General features: G+C 41.9%; 1 protein-coding gene across 9 annotated transcripts in view; it reads left to right on the forward strand.

Annotated features, from left to right (window-relative positions):
* The first annotated feature begins 5,770 nt into the window (after positions 1–5,770).
* meis2a (Meis homeobox 2a) overlaps positions 5,771–23,108 on the forward strand; it is a 78,359-nt gene continuing 61,021 nt past the window's right edge. For 5 of the 9 annotated variants that reach the window (XM_066667573.1, XM_066667579.1, XM_066667547.1 and 2 more), the window contains exons 1-7: positions 5,771–6,415; positions 7,137–7,369; positions 8,441–8,582; positions 8,928–8,978; positions 9,480–9,530; positions 10,002–10,151; positions 18,399–18,513. In XM_066667573.1, coding sequence (XP_066523670.1) covers positions 6,404–6,415; positions 7,137–7,369; positions 8,441–8,582; positions 8,928–8,978; positions 9,480–9,530; positions 10,002–10,151; positions 18,399–18,513 — 754 coding nt within the window. In that variant the 5' untranslated portion in view covers positions 5,771–6,403. Of the gene's footprint in view, positions 6,416–6,504; positions 6,679–7,136; positions 7,370–8,440; positions 8,583–8,927; positions 8,979–9,479; positions 9,531–10,001; positions 10,152–18,356; positions 18,514–23,108 lie in introns of those variants that run through there. The other 4 variants (XM_066667532.1, XM_066667544.1, XM_066667535.1 and 1 more) reach the window with 2 other exon arrangements.

Consider the following 23,108-nt stretch of genomic DNA (forward strand, 5'->3'; position numbering starts at 1 on the left):
CATGATTTTAGATGTTACATATATTCTCTCTGGTTTAAAGTGCATATTATATCAGTTTAATTTAAAAAATTCAGCACTTAAAGTGGTAATGTTCAAAACTAATTAGCAGATTTCCCTTATAATAATAAATGGGTGTTTGCTTTAGGAATGTGTTTTATTGCACTTTGGACAATCTACTGTCCAGTGTACCTCAAAATTAAGAAGTTATTTGAAAAGTAGGTTCTCTCTCTTTCTCTCTCTCTCTCTCTCTCTGGTGGAACAAAGGCTGTGAAATGTAAATAAACCTTATGATTCATTTCAGTGTCGAGGTGTAATCTCTCTCATTTCTCGATGAATCATTTAGGAAAAGTATACACAGAAATACTGTTGGATGAAAACGTTTTATTGCACATTAATAATGTTCATACATCTCTCTGAAAGGTTTTAATCATACAGTAAAAATTCAGAGGTGTCCTGAGTCTGGGACTGACCCTAGAGTGTGTCGCGACGCTCACGTGACTATTTCTTAGTGAAAATAAATGGGTTCAACCGTCCCCAGCGCATTGTAGTGCAGCGTGTGTATGTGTGTGTGTATGTGTGTGTGTGTGTGTGCGTGCTTAAATATTTTTATTACAAAACATAGTTATTTTCAGAGCTATAGGAGCTGGTTTGTGTTGGCTGCACATATTAGTTTTTAGATTTTTTTTAACCTACTTCTGTAAAAATTTTCTAAAGTAATGCGTCCTCTACGGGAAACAAACTTATTTTCTACGTATTTAAACGCCCGTTTGACTTAGCTGAGTATCTCTAAAAAATCACTTAAGAAAGTGCCATATCAGTTCCACAGTAGAGTTTATTACCCCCACCCGAGAATATTAAACTGAGCAGAGAGTTATTAATGGTGATCGGGTCACTGCGGTAATCAGGTCTTTGGTGTTATTTGAGAAACATGTCACAGGTCCGCAGTGCGTCTAAAAATACTAACTTTTAATGAACGGTATAGAGCACTTTCTCAAGCTCATTTCAAAAGTCCAACAGTAAAACAGAGGCTCAAAATGTATAATAGCGAGCCTCTTGTTACCTGCTGCTCCATCAGTGATGATTCCTCTGCATTAAATTGATTAGAGTGGAGGGAAATGTTATAAAACTCTGTTCTAAAGTCTCCGAGTGCGTCTCTCTCTCTCTCTCTCTCTCTCTCTCTCTCTCACTCTCTCTCTCTCTGTTACTGGAGGAGGATCTACTTCACTCTGAAAAAGGACTGAGCTCTGAGGGAAATTAAAACTTACTAATAACACTGCTGTCTCCCCGAGGAACTGAGGGAACACCGTTCTGTCCTCCTCTGAGGTGGAACGCTCTCAAACAAAACAAGCGATTAATCCTGCCGCATTTATGTATTTTATTTTATTTTATTTTAATTGATTTTATTATTTTTTACATTTAATTAGAAACACATCATAATCACTTTTATTATTATTTTTTTATTATTCAGCTCCACCCTGATCCATAAACCCCCTTCACTCCCACATTAACATCCTCTCTCAAATCGACAAACATATATTTACTCTTCAAAAACATTTTTAAAACAATTTCCGGAGAATCACAGAATAATTTAAGTTTATAAATAAAACTTTGTTCGTTTCTTACAATTTCTTTCGCAGGAACATTGAGTTAATTAATTTATAAAATCATTTGGGATATATACATCTTATTTTGATTTAAAAACAATACTATTTGAATTAAGTAAATATTTTTTAAAAAAGTATTAAATAATACATATTAAGAAAATAAATACGGGCACTAATTAAATTAATTTAACGTACTATTATTATTGTTGTTGTTATGAATGTTATTATTATTAGGGTTCTTAATATTATTTTAATTAATAATAACAACAACTAGTGTCCCTTTATTTAAGGTGATAATAATTGCGAGCGCATAATATATAATTTAGTCCTTTGTATAAAATATACAATTTCTTTTTTCACTGGAAACGCTTAAATCTTGCAGCGCGCGCCGCGGGCAACGCGTTTGCACTGAACTGTAGAAATGTGAGGTCTTGGTCATTTTACAACGGATACACCGTGTCGGACGGAGTGTCAGTTTAACAGCGTTATTTTTGCACATTTCATTAAATGCGCGGAATTTTAAACGAAAATCGCACAAATAGTTTTCCCTGGAACCAACTGTAAAATATCCATATTAACGCCTACAAGATCTGACCGTTATTACATTAGTGTCGCAAAATTAATTGGCGCGCTAAAACTATTTATCTATGTTTTATTTGTTTGTCGGTGTTATTTCAGCCTGTTTGTTCGACTGCGTTTTTATTCAGCGTGGTAAATCAGTAATTTGAAGCGGCTGCAATTTGAAATCTGTGCTGTTTTCCGCCAGATGGCGATAAAGCGCCGCATATTTTACGCAGGAGGCCCCACAGAAAAAAAACCTCACAAAGATCTTTAACATTTCCCTGGAATGGCGAGCATACACTATGTACCCCCATCTCTCTCTCTCTCTCTCTCTCTGTCGCTCGCTCCCTCTCTCTCATTTTTACTGATCCATATTCGACTGTGGAAGCCGCTAACGCCACACATACTGCAGAATTTACAGTTAGCCGCGAAAGTTTTCTCTGTGTTTGAGAAACGACCAAGCGCCATTTCACTGCAGGTCACGCAGAGTTCAGCCTAACGAGGTCATTTACATTATTACACGTTATACAAGCCTAAACTAAATTAGAGAATAGCACAGAACAAGCTGATATTAACTGGTAGAATGTATTCAAAAGTGTTCATATCTGCAACTAAAACTCACGACCAATTTAACTGGTTTTATGCAGATAAATATGATCAGATATGACCTCCCAAAACAAGCGCCATGTTACTATTTAAAACAGACTAATATTATATTATGCTACTTCATAAAGTAAGTAGGACTAAGTATGTAAATCATCTACATGGCTTTACTTTCTGTTAATTGTCATAGAAGAAAAACTGATTTTAAAAGTTTACAATATCAGCAACGGTTCACTTTTAAAGTCCCATTGTTGTTTTAGTGTTTCTCAGACTTTTTTTTTAACTTGTCCAGTTTCAGATGATGGAAATACTTAACTTCTGAATTCTTTCAGAACCCAGCTCCTGAGTCAGATCCGTGAACATATCTAGGCAGTTGTTTACTTCTATAGGGGGATGTTGTATATGCTGTGTTTGTCTCCCAGTTTTATTTGAAATGGATCCTCTACGCCCTTAATGAATCTAAACGCAGCTGCCCATGTCCCACACCGACACCGAGAGCTTTAACCCTAAACTGACCTCAATCTGACACCACCAGATGAAATTTTACCGCTGCTTAATGTCATCATAGTCTTCTTTGGATGGTTGTCCTTCATACGGTTTACTTTACTCCTCGTTGTAAACTAGCCTCGAAAACAACTATAACGAGATGTCTGTGGTTCTCTTATAAGGGTTAGGACTTGTTTCAAGCTTTAGTGCGGGAAAATGCAACATTATAGAAGCGTTAGTAATTCGGTAAGAGAAGCCTGTTATTTATGTAAACTGAGAGAAACGCGTCGTAATTATATCCAACTCTGTCATATTGTGTCTTGTGATTACTCAGGGTAGTACACATTTTAAACCTTTCTGCACTAGACGTAATAGCAAGTATGAAGTTTGAATTATGTAATAGCATTGTTTATATACAGTAATGTCTGCTTCTCTTTAATCAGAAAATAAAGCAGTATTTATCGCAAACAGATGAATATCAAGTTATTGTTCAGGGTGATTAACTTGCAAATGTATATTGCAGCTCCACCGTGTTTATTCAGAGCAAAATACATATGCATTCTAGACATAACCTACACAACAATCAAAACTCTAAATGTTACCTTTATTAGTATTTTTAAAGTATAAACCACACAAGCCCAATGTGTCTGAGCTCATCTGAGATTAGCACTCTCATCTCTCCCTACTTTTTTTTTTTTTTTTTTTTTACACTGCAGCACTACTAAAGAGAGAGGGACAGAGAGAGGATAGTCGTGCACTTACCAAAAGTCCTCCTGAAAACGTCACGCGCTCGCCTCAGTGTGTTTTGCGTGTGCGCGCGAATGTGAATGTGCGGCTGTGTGCGTGTAAAGGTGAGATTTTCATAAATAGAGATTTTGGGACTCGCTGGATATTAAACGTAGACGTGCCCCGTCGGCGCGGTCCTGAGAGAGAGAGAGAGAGAGAGAGAGAGAGAGAGAGAGAGAGAGAGAGAGAGCTCTTGTCCAGTGTGATGTCCGTACCGCCGCGTTCTGCATTTCTTCTCGCGCTTCCCTCCCTCTTTGCCGCGAAGATATTTGCAGAGATCAGTGTGAGCTCTCACTTCATCCGGAACTCCACTGAAAACCTGAAGCCACTTAAAAAAAAATCTCATGTGGCTTTAGGCCGATGTTTACTGACCGCCTTACCGACCTCATCCCACTGTCACCCGCGAAAATCCCCATGTGAACAGCTAACTCATTAAAAACAAACAACAAAAAAGGGTCACCGAGATCTAAAGGCAGCCAAGGCTATCGATACAGCGATGATGTCACATGCGCCGCGGTGTGTGTTGGCACTGACGGTGGCTAAATATTAAAGGGGATGGATGACCTCTTTTGGGTTTTGAGCTCAAAAAGAGCCCGGTATGACAGGGGGAAAGGGCCAGCAGCGCTGGAATCGATGGCCCGGGCATTGCTCCTCCTCTAAACTTCAAGCTTTCCCCCATGATTGATGATCGTGGGCCGCTTTGATAATTGACTACTCCGAGGTGAGGCACGGATTTCTAGCTTTGAGACGTGATTGGACGAAAGACACGTTTAAACAGTTTCTCTAAAAACAACACTTTTTTTCCTTGTGTGGGAAAGTTCATTTTCTCAAGAAAGGGGGTGTTCAACACTTAATAAGAAAATGACCCAGAGAACAATTTGAGCTTGGAGATGCCACAAACTCCTATCTACAGTGAAAATCTCTGTAGTTTGAATAAAATAATAGAGAAGCTGCAGCCAACGCAGACGAGCTTTTGTCTGAAGGTTGGTATATTTACTAAACACTTATTTTATATATTGCCTCATTGTCTCCTCAATATCAGCAAATAACATTTACTTGTTAGAGGGATTATTTTGTAGCTGAGTTACCCAATGTATCCCAAAATATGCTAACTATGCTAACATCAAAATAATAATTTGATCAAAAATGTGTCATTTGCTAATAACCTATTAATTGAAGTTCATAGGACTGTGGACACCCCATGAAACACAATGCAGACTGTATATATATGACCTGGGTGTAATTTCTCTTTCTTTTTCTTTCCTGTCTTTTTTTGTGCAGAATAAAGGGGAGCTCTCCCTCGTGCAGCTGAAGCATTCTTGCCTCTCTACCATCTGTTTTTCTTTTCATACCCGCTTTCTGACAAACTCCGCCCCCCTAAGCTAATATTGGCTCTTCCTTTGGCGGACTGCTTACGAGTTGGTATTATTAACCAATCGTAGAGCAGGAGGGCGGGCAAAGGTAAACCAATCCGAACACAGGTGGGCGTTGCCTGGCATCAAAGGCACCTCCCTCAAGGGGACTGGGGTCCTAGCGCGCCGTGCCCAATCCCTCCACTTTATGGGCGTGGTTTGTCGGAATGCGGGTATGATTAAATAAACCCACCCCCCTACCAGAAAGTAGTGGTGGGCGTGGTCAAAGCCAGCGCCACTTCCGGGTGCCGTCATTGCATTCTCCCGCCGATGAGCGCGGTGAAGTGACTCGGTACTATAAGCAAAGCTAGCAGCCAACCTGCCAACACTCGCTGACACTCACTCATCTCAGACCGCGAGATAGACGAAATATACCGCGGGGGGGGCGGGTGAAAAAAAAGCCTCGAAGAGATCCGAATCGCCACTCTTTTAATTTCTTCTCCTCTTTTTTTTCTTTTCTCGGTTTTTGCTTCTGTGCCTTCTTGTCCTTACAGTGATCATAAAACAAGAAAGCGGACCGGAGGCGTAAAGAAAGAAGCGGAGTTTGTGCGACGGATGAAAACGGACTAAAAAAAAGATTCATCGTCTCTTGAAGTCTTGAACATCATCATTCATTCATTACCTTGACAACCCCTGGCTTTGATTGACAGCTGGAGTGGCAAAAAGCCATGAGACACGACACTTTAGTTACACGCGCGTTGTTGATGGGTCGATTGTAAGCTTCGGTTTTTCACTTTTTTGGGGCTTTACTTTTTCTTTCTTTTTGGAGGGGGGGCGAGGAGGAAAAAAAAAACAAGTTTTTTTTCCCCCTAAAGTCTTCCCCATGCCCGTGCTCGGCGTGAAGTGTATTGGAGAATAGCAGAATTCACGGAGGGGAATCTTACCAACTAAATCACTTTCCTGGGATATTAAATATACGACACGTCCAGGAGTTTATTGGAGCGCAGCCTGATGGCGCAGAGGGTAGGTCTGCAATCTCCAGCTCTTTCCTTATACAAACGCACAATGCTCTATAGGAGGGCCTCGGCGCTGGCGGCTTCTTCCCAAACTGCTGCTGTCGAACGCCGTTTATTTCACTTTGGTTTTTTTGCTGTTCTCCTTCTGAAGCGGTGTGACAGTGTGCTTCTCCCGCCGGGCTCAGCAGCAGCAGCAGCAGCAGCGCGTTACTGATTTAGGACAGAAAGTGGAGAAATAAAGAACAATACTGAACTTTTGCGATGTTTTTGGTAATTACCAATAATTCGCTATGCTCGAGCTCGGAACAGATCTCTCAGCCGCGACGCACTGAGAGCTGGACTTTCTTCATTTAAACCACGCTTCCTTCTTTTTTTTTTTTTTTAAACCCTTTTTTATTTTTATTTTTTTACAGAATAACAATGTTTCTGCACTTTTAGGAAAAGGGGTTCTTTGACTCGTAACAATAGTGGAACCTTTTTTTTGTTGTTGCTGTATGGAACTGTTTACTTTTAACAACAATTTACAACAGGTTTTCCTTCATAGAGAAGAAGCATTTAACCATGCAGGCAAAGAACCTTTCATACAGTAAAATGGTTCTATAACCTAGCCTCACTGTCTTTATTAAAGAACTCTTGAAGAACCATTTTTAGTCTAAAACATTCGGCTATAGCAGCGCGTGCTCCTGTACTGTCCGCCTGACTTTCCTGTGTTTTATTTTATTTTCCAGTACGATGAACTGGCCCACTACGGTGGTATGGACGGGGTGGGAGTTCCCGCGTCCATGTACGGGGACCCTCACGCGCCCCGGCCGCTGCCCCAAGTGCACCATCTGAACCACGGGCCGCCTCTGCACGCGAGCCAGCACTACGGCGCCCACGCGCCACATCCCAACGTCATGCCCACCAGCATGGGCTCAGCGGTCAACGACGTCTTAAAGAGGGATAAAGATCAAATTTACGGGTGAGTGCGAACACTATTATCCCCAGGTTCTCAGCCACGCTTTTCTTTAGTCTGTGGTTGTCCTCGTTCTTTTTCAGTTTTGAACAGCTCCACATTTTGTTGTAAAGACTAAAAGGAGTGAGAATTTTAGTGTGTTTATAAGAACTGCGTCACCACGCTTTTGAGTTGAAGAGAATATTTATTATTAGTTCACTTTACTGTTTACACGTTTAGCTCTTGGTATCACTGTTTGGTGCAAACTTTAAACGTGGCCAAAATGGAAAACCCAATGACAGCAACAATAATAAGATTTAGGATAAAACAATTTTAGACATTCGCCGTTGGAATTGGGCGCTTAGTCTTTATAAAAACTGATTTGTTTTTGTGGTTAGAAAATCACAGCAGACTAAAAGCAGAGCTGTAAACCTAGGAGTGTTACACTGCAGCTAAAGCGATGCGAAGTAAAATGCTAATGACCGCGTTTGCTCAGATTTGCTGAACTATAACAGACGTGGCCGGTTAAAAGAATGTGGTACAGTCATGAACTCTTTTACCGGTTTAATTAATTTAGTTTCTTAGTAAAGCATAAGTATATAGCCTCTACAAAACTTGTTTAAAAAATGTGTAGATTTCTACAATATTTACTGCTCTTAGAGTCTATTCTTCTAAATTCAACTTAACTCTGCCTGTGTTAAATATATGGCAACATTTATATTGTACGTTTTTTGTCTTAGTATGAGAACCTCTGCAGATGAATTCAAATAACGCAGTGCAATTTGCAGGACTGCGCCATATTTAACTTATTACCACTTAGAGTAATCTTCGGGGATATGTGTTTTAGCCATGTACCACAGTCTGCTCACGAACACCGCTGCCTCGCGTGTGTTTGCTGCTCGGGAAAAAAAGAGGCCAAAACCAGAGCTGGACTCCGGGTCCGGCGGTTCAGGCTGCAGTGTAAACAAACAGCAAAGCTCGAGCTCCTGCACGCAGTCTGTGTCCGCGTGCCTGTTTTAAAAGCTGAAAACCCCACTGCTGCTGTTCCGAAGGCTTTAAGTTTGGAGTTTGGCTTTAAGACACTTTCTCCTGTTGCAGTCACCCTCTGTTCCCTCTGCTCGCCCTCGTGTTTGAGAAGTGCGAGCTGGCCACGTGCACTCCGCGAGAGCCCGGCGTGGCGGGCGGAGACGTGTGCTCCTCCGACTCCTTCAACGAGGACATCGCAGTGTTCGCCAAACAGGTCCCAGCTCCTCACTACTGCACTTTCACTGCTCCTTCATTAACCAACCGCAACATTTACTGCAGCGATTAGCGACTGCTGCTGTCTTTCAGGCTTTTTAAAAAATATATAAAAAACACTTTACAGCGATAAAGACTCATTATGTTCTGCTGTTAAAGTGAAAGCAAATGACATTCCCTACTTTCACTGCACCGCGTCTTCTAGCCTACTTTATTTGTAATGATTTTTGCTTTAGTATTAAAAAGCATTATGCTATTATCTTTATGACTGTAGTATAAGGAACGACCACCGTGTCGTCAGAGTCCAGAAATTAACTGCCATTTTTTTTTGGGTGTCCTCTTTTAGGTCCGCGCAGAAAAACCTTTATTTTCCTCAAATCCAGAGTTGGACAATCTGGTAAGCTCGGCTTATTGCTGGTTTCTTTTAGCCGCGATTTATTGTTCTGTGAGTGTGTGTCATCCTTATTTTACTGACCCATATTGTGCGCTGGTTACTGGGAATATTAGTGTAAATATGGGGGGGTGAGTGGGCAGATATTGAACAGGTTCAGGCTCTGACTTTGGAAAGAGTAGCTCAAACCAAACCCTCATCACGATTATCTGAAGTGGACTGTAATTCAGTGTTGCAGTGGGCTACTATAGACTGTTGCCCCCTATAATCAAGCCCGCGCCCACTTAGCAGTGCATACAGGCATAGTTCTCTGTAATAGGCAAATTTGCATTAGGGATTTTTTTTTTACCCTCTTCAGTTGATTATTAGCTTTATGATTTAGTGAGTATTTTAACGATTGCAATGAAGATAATAAAAACAAATCTTAATTTATTTTGACTTGCTTATCCGTACGTTTTTAATATTAAAATGTTAAAAATAAAAAATACTGTGTTTTGCCCTTTGCAGATGATACAGGCCATACAAGTATTACGGTTTCACCTTTTGGAATTAGAAAAGGTAATTTTATACTTTCATATATTTTTAAATCATGTGTGGAGTTGTATTTTTTTCAGTTTGGTCTTTGTGTGATAGAATAAATAAAGGTAAAAAAATAAGTAAATAAAATATAATAATAATAATAATAATAATTATTATTACTGTTGTTGTTGTTATTATGTTAATGTTGAACTTACTAGAAAAAGGCAACATATGCCACTGCGCTTTGGAAATTTGGAAATTCACAGTGATATTATCAGCTGTATAATTCAGATGTGTAATATTTAGAAGTGTGAGTTAAATCTCCTGTGAGTGCAGGACTGACAGGACTCCAGCGGTGTTTATTTTTTTTGCTGTCCAACTTGTTGCTTTGGTCTCATGAGAATAATAAGCGCTGCAACAATTTCACTATTGTTTCCCTCCGCCTTGGCCAACCGTTCAAGCTGATTTTCCCCGTCTCCCTCTCTCTCTCTCTCTCTCTCTCACTCTCAGGTGCACGAGCTCTGCGACAATTTCTGCCATCGGTACATCAGTTGTTTGAAAGGAAAAATGCCTATAGATTTAGTCATAGACGAACGGGACGGCAGCTCAAAGTCGGACCACGAGGAACTCTCGGGATCTTCCACCAACCTAGCCGATCATGTAAGTATCACGGCTTTAACTTACGCTTTTGTGACGCTGTCTTGGGACAGTGTCCGGGAAGTGGGCAGTGACGGGGCTTCACTGGCCTGGAGGAAAAGCTGTGTGTTGTGTGAGAGCAAGAAGGATACTAGAAATTGCCTTGAACTGATATAAAAAGTTGTTATTGTCTGCGCGGGGGGTTGAACTTTGCTTCACCTTTAGCACTCTCACAACTCCTTTGTGTATTTTTTGTATTTAAAAATGACTATACTAATGAGTATATTTGTTGTAATTTTTATGGAAATGGTTAGTATTTTTTAAGTAAATACTGGCGAATGTGCGTTTGTAATTTTAAAGGCGAGTATGTAGTTTTATGTTTTTAAAGCCAATATTGACCGCTGTGCTTTTGTAATTTGAAATGTAAATATTTAGTTTTTTAACGGCTATTATTTGGTGAATGTGCGTTTGTAATTTTAAACAGAATTAGGCTGTATGCTCTTATAATTTTAAAGCCAATACTGAGGTGTGTGCTATTATACTATTTAATGAATATGTCTTTCTGTTTTAAAACCAAATTTGGCCTACGTGCGTTTGTGATTTGAAATGGAAGTGTCTGGTTTGCAGTTTGTTTTCTTAGTCCCAAGTTTGGCGAATGTACGCTGAAGTATAATATCCGTGTGTAATTTTACATGGTGATATCTGATGTACTGAGGCCTGCAGTGCTTATGCAGTGGCAAAGGGCTTGAAATCAGGAATTGTGCGGGTGGTGGAGCTTGAAGCACAATTCAGAACAAGCAAGAGACCGAGTGCCCTGAATGTGAGGAGGCTGAGGGGAAGACGGCATTATTGTGTTGAGTTGGTGTCCCAGATAATGTACACAGCAGTGAAGTATAAGTTAGCTTGGTGTATTCTCTCATGTACTTACCAAAAAACCTCACGTCAGAAAAAAACAAACAAACAAAAGCACAGTAAATGGCCTCCGATGTACTGCTCACAGTGACGGTCAGCTGGAAGTCCTGCTCACGGTTCAGGCAGTTCAGCATTAGATGCTGCTCGTGTTAATGTGTTTAATTGTTGCTTATTGATCGCCTCGCGGTTCTCTCCGCAGCCGCAATTTTTACGGCCTCGAGGCCATTTCCATGCACCTGAAGCGCGCCGTACTTACCTTTGGAAATCGAGGTCGCGGTTTGGACGCGTTTATTTCACCGTAATAAACGCAGCTTTGCGACAAACTGACAGCACGCGTTTCTAAACAAGGTAGAAATCGGGTTAATGTTACTGCAGGCTACAGTTAACCAAACGTTACCCAAACGCGGAGCTGGACACAGCGGAACGCTTAACGCGTATCAGCAGCACAAAGCTCAAGCCTATTAGAGATGAAAGCAGATTGAAGCTGGGTAAAGTCACTGAGATGCATCTGCTGAGTCTGGCCGAGTCTCTGAGTGTCCCGCTGCTTTCCCGTGGCTGTGGGAGACACACTCACACATACACACTATCTGTTACACACACACACACACATTCATAGGAGAAACTAGGAGAATTAACCCGTTTTTGTGGATCGTTGGGCCTTATTGGAGAATAAGTGCAGAAACTAGGCGTGCTGCTGTTTACGCAGGTTTACGCTGGGACAGATTAGATAAACTAGCCTGTTTAGGTCCGTGGCAGATGGTGGGCGATCAAGCCAATTTCGGGCTCTGTCTCGCGCACCGGGCGCGCGCCACAGATCCACTTGTGATCCCAGGGAACCCACGTTTCTAATGCAGGTCAATGGTCTCATGGGTATTCGCACTGACCACTTCATTAGGATTTAGTTTTTGTTTTTTTTTCTTCTTCGCTGTTGCGCCAGTGGCCTTTTACAACCGCCATTTTGACACTTAGTGTCGTTAAACGTGAAGTTTTAATTTAAAAAAGTTCAAGGCTGAGCGCCTTTTATGACCATTCACTTCATAATACTGACACGGTGTATTTAGTATTTACTCTGTATCCTACTTCCTCTGAAGCCCGCTGTTCTGAGTGGATTACTGTTTTTACTGTGCACCGTGTAATTGTGTGTGGATTTTAGATGTAATCGTACTAATCTTATACCAAACCTAAATTCTGCTCTTCGAGTTAATTATTTGCATCATTTAAGGTTAATTACAAATGAGGTGTAATTCACACAGACTATCCAGCAAGTTTTAAAGGCTCTCTGATCTAATGAGGATACTGTTGTTACGGCCCCCATGTTAAAGGCCCTGGCCCTTTCCCCTCCATTCCCCAGGCTCTGGCTGAGGAGGCAGTGGGGAAATATTTGTGCTGCAAGTTTAACACTCAGAACTGCATCAGGGCTAAAGCAAACACTTCAGACCGGTCCAAAGGCAGATAGCTGGTGGCTTTGTTTTATTAATTTCATTTTTATTTTTTTTTTGCCTGTGTTTCATTATTCATTTTTACTCCTTTTTTTAGTTGGAGAGGGGCAGGCAATTTGATAGTTAGGTATGTTAATTTATTTAGTTAGAAACTCTCACGTCCATTTTTCTTTGCTTTGCTATGCATTTTTAATATATAGCCCAGGGCTACATCTCATTTGGTGAAAGTTGGTTTATCTGGGGATGATGAGGCTCTTCTCCATGAAGGAGACAGGCCCTTGTGGAGGCTGGGCTCATTTAGTAGCTCTCCTGCTCCCTCATTTACCTTATGCAGGACCTAAAAATATAGACATATACTGCATCATCTCTTAGCTTTGAACTGTAGCATTGTGCCAGGCTTTTGTCTCATGGCTGATATTTGGACGTCCTGGCATCTTGGCACTGTCCAAGTCTTTAAACTCTCCTGATTGCAAAGCTTTAAAATGTGTATATATTTATTTACATGAAAAGTGATTACGATAGGGCAGTGCAGTTTATACCATTAGTCAGCAGAACATCCAGCAGAACCCCAGACGTTTGTGTTTTAATTAATGAAATAAAATTTCATTCTTTTGTGTGTTACATCCAATTAATCTGGAGGGGAAAGGAATTATTGCTTTCTGAGTATTATCTGTGCTAATGAATTTGTCTTTGTGTCTGCTGCTACAGTTGTATGGGATTTTTCTCTCTCTTTTTTTTAATCAAGCGCCAGGCTCCAGCTGCACTGCTCCCTCCCGTTGCTGCTCAGATTATTTTTTGACTAGTGCGTAGCTGGAGATTGCTATGTAAAAATATTGTGGCATGTGTGTGTTTTTGGCACATTCTCCCTTGCTGCTTGCGACTCATGTTTGTAGTGCCTACAGAGGTTACGCGTAGGTTATCTAAGCTCTGCATGGGCAACCTGAAAACAACAGCATTGTGTATGGCATTCCTTAACACCAGCATTTCCCACTTGGTCTCCCGAGTGAAATATGTCCGGAGCAATAATATTGCTGCTCGTCTCACGCTGTGAATTACAATCAATTCATAAATCAATTAAAAAGTGCAGTGTCTCTCCTTTACAGAGGCTATTTACATGGTCCTTGCTCTGTGATCGACTACTCCAGGCCTCCGTGTTTGCATACATATAGCCTAGAGGGCTTCTAAACCCAGTGAACCGTGCATTTACTTAGTTCTGGGGGTCTTCTAAATTAAGCAGCACGAGCAAGCGTACTCCGGTAGGATTCCCCCTTTTCAAGTGATGTATTGCACAATAGCATTCACCACCTCTCATGATTGTTTTGTGATGGGATGATGTCTGGCTCTACATATCCTATTTGATTAGTGTTAGAAAGCTCAGGCCTGCTGGCAGGCCGCCCCCATGAGCCCCGCATGCCGGGCTGTGCTCACTTGTTGCTGTGTACTCTAGTATGCTGCAATCTCTTGCTTTTCAAAGATCTCCTCTTTCGGCAGTGTGGACAGTATAAACAAGTTGATAATGTAAACAGCAAAAGGATATTTGTAGAGCATAAACAAAATGGATACATTTGTATAGCATTTCCCCGATGAGAGAATTGCGTGAATGCATTAACGTTCTCTACTACATTACCATTTTTTGGTTTTGTTTTGTTATTGACATTTAACTTTATGCAAACCAAACAGGCTAAAGTGAATCAGTGCCTTCGGTGTGCTCTTTGCATGTTTAGTTTCAAATGACTGTTTCAGATTACTGTTATCTGCAGGCCTTGATCTGTCTCTTGCTTACGCGTTTGAGCTCCCCACGTTGGAACGCTCTCAAGTGTCTATTATTTCATACTAAATTCATACTATTGCATTTCTATATTTGCCAGATAAATAATGGTCTTGTAAATGCACCGCAGTCAAAGTCAGCCTGTTCTTTAAGATCTTCCACAGGCTCTGTGTAATTATGTGTTAAATTCGACAAAAATGTGTGAGGAGTTTTAAGCGCAGGATGTATTTTGGAACGTCAGGTGCTGGAGATTTATGGCACGATATGTTTTGTGTGTGTCAGCATGCCGGGCTGATGTAGCTGCGAGCTCCTCCAGCAGTAATAGCAGGCGTCGTCTCACGGCGCATGTTCTCAGCTTGCTCTGCCCCTGCGCACATTTTTCTGTAAGTACATTAAGTTTCCTGGGAATCGGAGCACAATCCGGTGACAATGCTAAATCAATTTTATTTGAAATTTTAAGGGATATTGAGAGAAGGGTGTGGGGGGTGGTGTAGAAGCAGGGAGCGAGTTGTGATTTGATGGGCAGGGCAGGTGTGTGTGTGTGTGTGTGTGTGTGTGTGTGTGTGTGTGTGTCAGTGAGCAACGGTGGATAGCAGTGGTTCAAGCGTTCTCCTGTGGCCTGCTGCTCTACAAGCCTTTCCCCCATATTGTCTCGTGCTTTTATATTAATTACAACTTGCATTATCAGCCTTGAGTCAGTAACCCCAGCCAATAGAAAAGGCTGTCCCCAGAGACTGGGCCTTCGCTGTATCTTATTTTCCATCTACTCCTATTGTACTGCACCTCGTTGTTTGCTGGCTGCTGCTCTTCTCCTGGTAACAGTGCTCTTTAACACAATTAGGGAAAAGCATGGAGTGAACCATGTTTGACTCCTAATTATCCCAAGCTACAGGGAATAGTCACATGGGCAGCTTATATTTATTTATTTATTTATTTATTTGAGGGGGGGGGTTTGCTTTCTCAGTGAGATTGATGAGGGCTGTTTTGGTGATGCTCCTTTCTCCTTCTCCCTCTGTTCCCCTTGCTCTCTGTGTTTGTGTGTGTCTCTCTCTCTCTCTCTCTATCTCTCTCTCTCTCTCTCTCTCTCTCTCTCTCTCTCTCTCTCTTTCTCTTTCTCCCTCGCTCTCTTTTAACAGCTTGTTTGAACTTTAATGGACTCTGGGGAGTCCTGACAACTGTTTTGTTGTGTTGCGAGGCCTGTGTGTGACGAGTGGCCGTCTGACTGTGGCATAGAGAGGAGGAGAGATAGGGAGAGAGAGAGATAGAGAGTGAGAGAGGGAGAGCGCTCTGCATTATTCATATTCGGATTAAAAAAAAAGCTGTTGCTTTTGTTGCGGAGCTGAGTGTGGAAACTTCACACTGTCTGATATGACTGTACTGATATTGGTGGTGTTGTCAGGACAGGCACGGAGGAAATGTGTGTCACTTGTTTGTTTGGGTTAAAGATGATAACACTGTGTATTGTGGGGTTTTTTGGGGGGGGGGGCGCAGGGGGAGGCAGGGGTCTTGAATGACCCAGTCATGCTTCCTTAGTACATTTTGTGGCTGAGAACAGGCAGCTCCAGCAGGCTCAGATTGTGTAGACAAATATATCTCTGATTATGATAGCGTAGTGGATGGCTCTCAGTGGAACAGTGTTGGGTGGTACTCTAAAATGTTTTTCCTTTATATTGTAGTATCATTGTATTTGATGACCACCGTTTCCTAAGCATTGGTACTAGGCTTTTGAAGTTATTACAAATCTCACAGAGCATTTCTATTTGATTTGCATACAGTCCCACCAAAGGAAACCTTTCACAAAACAGCCCTTTTTATTTGCAAATTAATACGTTTCCAAATAATAGCAGCTGTTCATAATAAAACATAAACATTTCTTGCAAGTTTAGTCCCCCCCCTCCCCCACATAACAAAAAAAAAAAAAAGTGGGAAATAAATGTTTCCAAATCCTACATTTAAAGAAAGGAAAGATATTAATATTAAAATATTATTTTTTTAGTGTATTTACTGCTTTTTTAAAACAATCAGAAATTACACACATTTCAACTTTTTAAGTTAATCTGTAACTGCTAAAATATATACAATATATATATATCCCAGCTCTTTTGTTATATGCACAGCTAATTAGCATATCTGAATTTTTAATTAGTAGCGTTACATGCTAGTTTGTTGCAGTGTTGGTGGGAGCGTATTTTGAGGCCTGTCTTGCCGGCAGTGGGTGTTTCAACTTCAGGAAGTGGAACCCAGTCATTTTCTTTCCTTAAAACAACAACGGCACATTCTAAGTACATGAGTCTGGCTCAGCTGAACTACATTATACACAGATTTTTTTTTCTTTTTTCTCTTACCCTTTTCTCTCCCTCCTCTCCTTCCCTTTTTATGACATTTGCTCTGGAGACATAATGGTAGTGTTATGACAGCGTGAATGTCATTCTGGAGGCAGTGATATTGCTGAGAGTGACTAAAAGAGCACAGAAGCCCATTTTCATAGAGAATTATGAAGCAGATTTTTAACTAAACCATGCCCAGGTTGAGATGAATAGTCGAGCAGTGGAGTTCACTGTTTCTAAGTCTGTGTGGAGTTATTGTGTCTATTGTATGCTCTTGTGGTAAGTTAGTGAGCTTTTATCTGAACGCCATCCGGGGAACAGCTGACACCAAGCGGCCGCAGTGCACCGAGAGGCCCGTGTGTGTTTCCTTCAGCCTACGGCACACAGCTGGGAACGGACCCTCGGCCTGCAGTCAGGGGAGGTCCGCTAGAGCCGAGGTAGTACACAGCATGGCCAAGCACTGGTCAGCAAACACCTTAGACTTCATTTTTCCCTGTGTGTGTCTGCTTCCCGTTTGGGCAGTCAGCTGGACACACGCATGATTGCACTCAGATTAAGAGTTCAGCTCCGACTGTAATGAGCTTACACCAAATGGCAGCTATTTTTTTTTCTCTGATATTTTACAGGAGTGCTTCTCCTCTGTGGGAACACATTGCGTTTATGAGGCTGCGTGTGTATGCAAGGGAGCAATGGAGGGGGGGGGGGAAAGGGAGCAGAGAAGTGGGTTGAGGTTTGTGGGAAGCCTTGGTGCAGGCCCGGATTTGTTTGGCTTGGGCTCTTTTCAAGGGGGCTGTACTCTGGCCCACAGAGACAAAACTACAAAGCTAGACTGGCTCTATAGACAGTTTTTTTTCATGCAGAGCAGGTGACATGTTGAATGCAACAAAATGTGTGTTTTATTCGGCATGCGTGTGGGGAGTGAGGTGACGTGGTCAGCAAGTCCCTCTCTGGCTGAGAGTGGCAAAGGAAATTCCACCTTATGCCTGCCTTCGTTTTTGCACAGATAAAGCCTTTCCTGTACAGTACAAATCCTGTTTCCCTGTGCCGACCACTCAGGCAATGAGAATGACCAGGAAGGGTGAGGAAGAGAGGCCACTCAGAAACCAAATATTCACCATTTTACCCACTCCTCTACCTCTCAGACCAGATAGCTTTTACTTGCGTGAGTGTGCAGGACTGCATCTGGCTCCCTGTGCCGTGTCTTTGCCAGATTAGAGACAGAGAGCGAGAGAAAGAGAGCCCCTCATATCTTATTTTCAGTACTGACACTGCTAATGATTAATGGCACTTGTGGTGCATGTCGACTTTTTAGCCTCATATTTCTCACTTGACGCGGAAGTCTCAATTGGTTACGGTATAAACTAACTTGACATTTTTCCTCCACATGTGTTTAGACAATTCTTTTGAGCTTGCTCTGAATCTGATGGTACATTAAATACAGCAGCAATGGACTCTTATGCTGTAATTAAGCTGTTAGGCGGACTGTTTGGAGTGACTGGCTGCTAGACTGTTATGGAAGTTAAGATGGCCGTGGAGCTGTTGATTCGGTGCGAGTTTGCGCAGGCTCAGTGCTCAGACTAGCCCAGAGATCCACACAGCTCTCCACAGCTCTCACACATGTCCCTCTCACATTTCCAGTGTGTTCATGTGGTTTCTCTTTCTCTCCCCCCCCCCCTCTCTCTCTCTGTCTCTCTCTATATATATATATTTCTCTCTCTCTCTCTCTCTCTCTCTCTCTCTCTCCCTGCTGTTTCCTGTGCTCTGCTCCTGGTTTGCGGTTTGGATGGGGAACGTGGATGGATGGGTCTCTTCTCTGAAACACCAGAACCCAGCTTCATGGAGAGACCATGATGACGCCACTTCCACGCATTCAGCAGGGACACCAGGGCCCAGCAGTGGAGGGCACGCCTCCCAGAGCGGAGATAACAGCAGTGAACAAGGTGAGCATATGCATGGAATAAACGTGCGTACAGTGTGTAATTCTGCCCTGTACTGATGTAGTCACTGTCCTAACAAAACTTCGTCCCTCTATTTCCCTCTAATTTACTTTTTATATGTGAATTCCAATTTCAAATATGGATCAGTAGGAACGGTCCATATTTAAATATTGTTACATTTTTTAAAAGCAATTTTCTTGCTGCTGTAGACTTTCCCAATTCTGTCATTTACCTATGTCTCCCCTAGAACATTCCTCCTGAGGTATGTGAAGTATAAACCCCTAAAGCAAAGTTATTTGACAGCTCAACACACTTGGAGGAGAACCCTAAATTCAAAATATTTTACATCAGCTGACAGACATGCTTGTAGGCTAACATCATGCTGAGAGATGGCCCTCCTACTGACCAAGAGATGGCGAGACCAATAATGCTTTCCTGGACATCTGTCAACAGATGGCTGTGGGATCACTGGATTTGAACTCACAATGTCAATGACAGGACCAACACTTACACATGTTGCTTTCAATTTAAGAAATATTTTCCCTCCTGTTATAAGTAAGCACTTGTGAGGCAAGCTTTGTTATGACAGTGAGTATTGACACAAAAACACCAATTCCAAGATGTACCAAAAAAGAAACACATGCATACACACTCGTTCAAACAACAGTTTCCCAGTTGTGTTACACTCTACTGCTGAGCTCTTTATGTGATTCAGTAATTGTACAGAAATGTGATTATTCTCAAGTTTCACCAATTTATAACATTTATCAAGATAAATTAGTACTATAAACTATTCCGTGAAAGGAACATCATCATGTAAATGGAAATTGAACGGTAATGCTTTTAAATGAATAGTACACGCAGATTTAAACTTGGTAATGTACATGTGCATAATTCTAACATTGTGTATTCATTTCTTATTTTATTACTATCATATATTTTCATCAGAGGACTAACTGGAGCATAACTGAATATTTTTTCACATTGCAACACCTACGCACACACTCACACACACAGACATGGACATCTGTTTATTATAGCACATGCATTACCTTGTTAGATTTTCTGTTACCGGTTTTGCAGGTACAAAGTAGTGCTAAATGCTTGTCATTAATTTGAGTTTATGAGCATTTAAAGCACATTATCTCGGTTAGAGTGATAATTACAGCTGAGCCTTCGTCAGGCCTACTCTGGCCTTACCCGTAGCCCTCCCTCAGAATGCCAGTAATGAATGTGGAAAAATTCAAACAGGTAGTTCTCTTTTCTTTTGTTCTTCATCTTTAAAAGTGCACCACTGCATTTTGTGTGCTCCTGCTAACATCTGATTTTGAAAGAGCACAAAAGCTGTTTCTAGAAATGCTCAAAAGACCATAGTGGTTCCAATTACAGCTGTGCCTCTCTCTGCCAGTGCTGCTGCCCTTAGCTGGGTTTTTTTTCAGGCAGAATGCTAACAGCTCTGTGTTGGACAGCGTCCGTTAGCTTGTGCCGTTTGCACAGAGTTTCATCAGGCAGCAGCCGAGCTCAGATGAGGTCGGGCTGCTCACTCCAGTCCCGACTGGTGTCATGTCCCATCTCGGCTAGCATTTCCCCAATAGGCAATCAAAGGTATCGATGAAGCTCTCCGTAGCTCAGAGGCTTTAATCAAGCAGCACTGCTTGGCCTGGCTGTCTGGAGCAATGGCTATTTAAAAACTCAGCATAGACCACAGTGCCACACTCGCTACAGACCTTTGTGGTTCACTCTTGTCAAGAGCAGTTTCATCACGGGAACTGGCCTGCTGTGCAGGAAAGGCTTGGTGGTGGCGGTGGTGCATGGTTTAGAGGTTCACCACGCTGCTCCAAAGACAAAACAAAACCCCATTCCTTCTACTACAGGCAGCATTTAACATGCCGCTGAGATGATTTGTGTCATATTTAGTGCCAGTAGTGTGTATATATGGAGAGAGAACATCATTTGGTGTGACTCATGTCCATCTCTTATTTAATCAAATTTGCAGACATTTCAGTCACAGTTCTGCATCCCAGATGAATTTATTTTAATGTTTCTCAGTGGTTTGCAATACATTGGAATTAGTTCAATGAATCACCTAATCAACTAATTAGATCAGTCCTTTATTAGTTTAAAATGTGTGTTAGAGGAGTGAAGTATATGAAAATGCACAGTGTAATGTGCCACACTCAGTTACTGTTGTTTACCGTTTCTAATGAACTCATTTTACTGTGATAGCTACAAGAATGGTGTAGTGTAGCAGTGCCATTGCACAGAGTGTGTTTAGCTCTGGATTCTTCTTTCAGGGATGTGTTGAAGGAAGATGGACATGAGAGAGAGAGAGAGAGAGAGAGAGAGAGAGAGAGAGAGAGAGGGAAGGAAAAGAGGGAGGGAGAAATGCACTGCCTATTGATTATCTTACACACATAAGTACAAGTGACCTGTAATCCACAGAGCACTTATCGACTCCTCTCTGTACCGGATCCAGTAACAGCTGATCAATAAGGGCCAAGATAGTTACCGTACGGTGTAAAGTGCTTGGGCCTGACCCAGGCCAGCCAGGCCCAAATAGCACCGAATTCCACTGGTGCACCAGCAGGAAAACCAAACTTTATATTCTTGTGAATCAGAGAAATAGAGCAAGAGATTTAGAGAGAGAGAGAGAGTGAGAGAGAAAGAGCAGCCAATTTACTGCTCTAATGAGGCTGTCCCTGCAGCCAGTTGTTTTGTGTGAGGCTCGCTGTGACCTTTCGCTCCGCTCAGGAGCCCCGCCGCCTCATTTTTCACATTCTTGCAATTACGTTAACGCTTGAAGCGCTTGCTGACTCCCAGCTCCTGCCCGGGCCTGGCTGGACGCAGCTTCACAGCTAAATGGCTCCACACACGCAGAGAGAGAGACTGCACCCCGCTCCACTCTCCCATTCATCAGGGAAGAGCCTCTACTATCCATTCAAAACAAGGCCAATTATGGATTTGTAGAGAGAAAGCAGAGAGATGTGGAGAGAAATATTGTGGAAAAACAAAACATATTTAGCCAAAGAGTCTTGTAAAACTAGAAAATCCATGGGTTCTTTAGGAAAGGAAAGATTCTGCGAGTAGTTACTGAGAGTGCAGTTTTGGTTATGAACTGAACTCAAGGCACGAGACCTGTGAACGTACAACTGTGAGGGACAGCTTTGGCAGGAGTAGGGCTGTTTCCCTTTGGGCCCTCTATCCTTAGTCAGAACATTTGAGATTATTCTGTTGTAGCCCTCCTCTATCTGTATGTCCAGCTAAATATCTTAAAAATAATAATAATAATAATAATTATGGCCCTCAACCAATAAGCAGGTCCTTTGGGTTTCACCATCCAAAAAAAGTTGTTCATGTCAAAGCTAATACAGGAAACTAAGACAGTTGCCATAAAGTATTGTATTTGATGTAACATGTACTTCCCTTTTGGAGCAATGGGCCTAAATCTGTATTTATTTATTTATTTATTCATTTAGTTCTTAATAATAAAAGGATAGAAGAAGTCAAAAGTTGTGGGATAAATCACCTACTGTACTGTACTCTACTGTAGTTATCCTCATGAAAAATAAATGGAGGAAAGGTGTTTTGCCTGTTTCCTCAACCCCTTGTGTTCTGATCTCCAGTAAGACTGAAGAGCACGGAGTATGGACGTGAAGTGCATGAGTATATTTACATTGGCAGCTGAGTTTGTTGCAAGCCGTTATATCTCCCCACTTCTCCTGGCCTGAGGCCCTTGTGGGCAGGGTCATTGTGGTGGACCTCACCACAGGGGGCCATTCTTGATGGGTACACAAACCTAGCAGCTTCAGTGTGAACAAGGCCGGTTGATTTGGCCTGTTATTGGACTTAGAGGTTCACCCTGCCGCCCCCCCCCCCCTCCCCCACACCCCTTCAAAGTTTGTGCTGCAGAAAGTAAAGGATAAAAGGGGAATAAACTGCAGACAGGATTCCAGCTTCAGTCAACGCAAGATGGAGGCCTTGTTGCGTGTTTGTTGTTGCCCCTGGTTCGCAGTGAAATCTGTTAAGCGTGTGTGTGTTAAATTCTATGTATGAGTGCCTGTGTGTGCGTGTGTGCGTGTGTGCGTGTGTGCGTGTGTGCGTGTGTGTGTGTGTGTGGGTCTCTTTGGAGGGGGGCCTAGTTTGCTGGCTGTCTCTCTGTGCCTGTTAAGAGTTTAATTTAGAGGAATAATTAAAGCTGAATACTGCCCCATAAACAAAAGATAAACAATAAAGCAGCAGCGGTCCCTGCTGTTTCACGGCCATCACTCCCAGCTGTTGGAGGACTGATCATTTTTACACAGTGCCCACACTCAGCCCAGCAACAGCAGCTCTGACCACACTGCCAGGGAAATACACATGGAGACAGCTCATGTACAAACTCCCTTAGTAAAGGAACTTTACTAATCTTAGGCTTTTTTACGAACTACAAAACTCTTAATATTTAGTGGTTAATGAGTTACTGTTCATTAAATACTATGAATTATTCAGTAACAGTTAGGAAGCTAAAGTATACATGATGTGATTTTGAAATTAAGAAGTGGATAAAGACTTGGTCCTATTGAGCTAACAGTATAATGTGCTCGCTGTGTTTGGCATCT

Source organism: Hoplias malabaricus, chromosome 1 (assembly GCF_029633855.1).
Source record: "Hoplias malabaricus isolate fHopMal1 chromosome 1, fHopMal1.hap1, whole genome shotgun sequence".
NCBI classification, from domain to species: domain Eukaryota; kingdom Metazoa; phylum Chordata; class Actinopteri; order Characiformes; family Erythrinidae; genus Hoplias; species Hoplias malabaricus.